The following is a 795-nucleotide window of genomic DNA, read 5'->3' on the forward strand; positions in this document are numbered from 1 at the left end:
GATTAGATTCTGGTGTAAATAAAAGTACAAGCAATTCTACTTTTCATAGGGAATAGTAATTCAAGAGATAGTAGATACTGAAAAGAAACTTTACCCCAAAATTGAGATGAATAATGAATGCCAGTACCGCAATCACCTATGAAGGAATCTATTTTCTCCACATCTTATTTTTAATGGAGTAAGGGCAACAAAATGGGGCAAAAAGAACAGAATATGTCCCTAGCCTTAATAGATGTACCCCCAGGGCAACAGTCAAATTCTTAAGCTTTTTGCTTTTTTTTTTTTTTTTCTATTGTCCCTCTCAGAGGCAAGGTGGGTTCTACTATGATTCTGCGGGCACAGTATGGCATTCTTCTCTCGTCACATCATTAATGAATTTGAGAATCACAGTTCCTTTGAGATAACCAAGATCATTACAGTGGTTTTCACTCTCTTAGTCAGGAAGTCCTTGTACTACTTGTTTTAATGCTGATGTTTGTTTTCTTTGACTTAGTTTCCATCAATGGCTTTACTACCGGTGCTGCTGTTTCTGGTTACTACACTGCTTCCATCTTTACCCACTGAAGGAAAGGTAAGGTTGAAATGGAAAATCTGAAAGAGCTATCCAGCAATTTTTGGAGACGATAAGCTATTTCAAGAGTGGAAGGCACAAGAGTGTTGGATATGTCACAGAACTCCCATTGTTAGCTCAGAACACTTAACACAGTTACTGTGATCAAAGGCTAAGGTGGTGCTTTATGTATGTATGTGTATAGTAGCCACCAGTCACATGTGGCTATTGAACATTTGAAATGA

The 795-nt window shown here is 37.7% G+C and overlaps 1 protein-coding gene across 1 annotated transcript in view; it reads left to right on the top strand.

The window, feature by feature from the left end:
• Positions 1 to 493: 493 nt before the first annotated feature.
• CRISP2 (cysteine-rich secretory protein 2) overlaps positions 494 to 795 on the top strand; it is a 14,210-nt gene continuing 13,908 nt past the window's right edge. The window contains exon 1 of the mRNA XM_012664666.1: positions 494 to 571. Within this exon, the coding sequence (XP_012520120.1) occupies positions 503 to 571 (69 nt within the window). The 5' untranslated portion in view covers positions 494 to 502. The remainder of the gene's footprint in view (positions 572 to 795) is intronic.

Source organism: Propithecus coquereli, unplaced genomic scaffold (assembly GCF_000956105.1).
Source record: "Propithecus coquereli isolate 6110/MARCELLA unplaced genomic scaffold, Pcoq_1.0 Scaffold90, whole genome shotgun sequence".
NCBI classification, from domain to species: domain Eukaryota; kingdom Metazoa; phylum Chordata; class Mammalia; order Primates; family Indriidae; genus Propithecus; species Propithecus coquereli.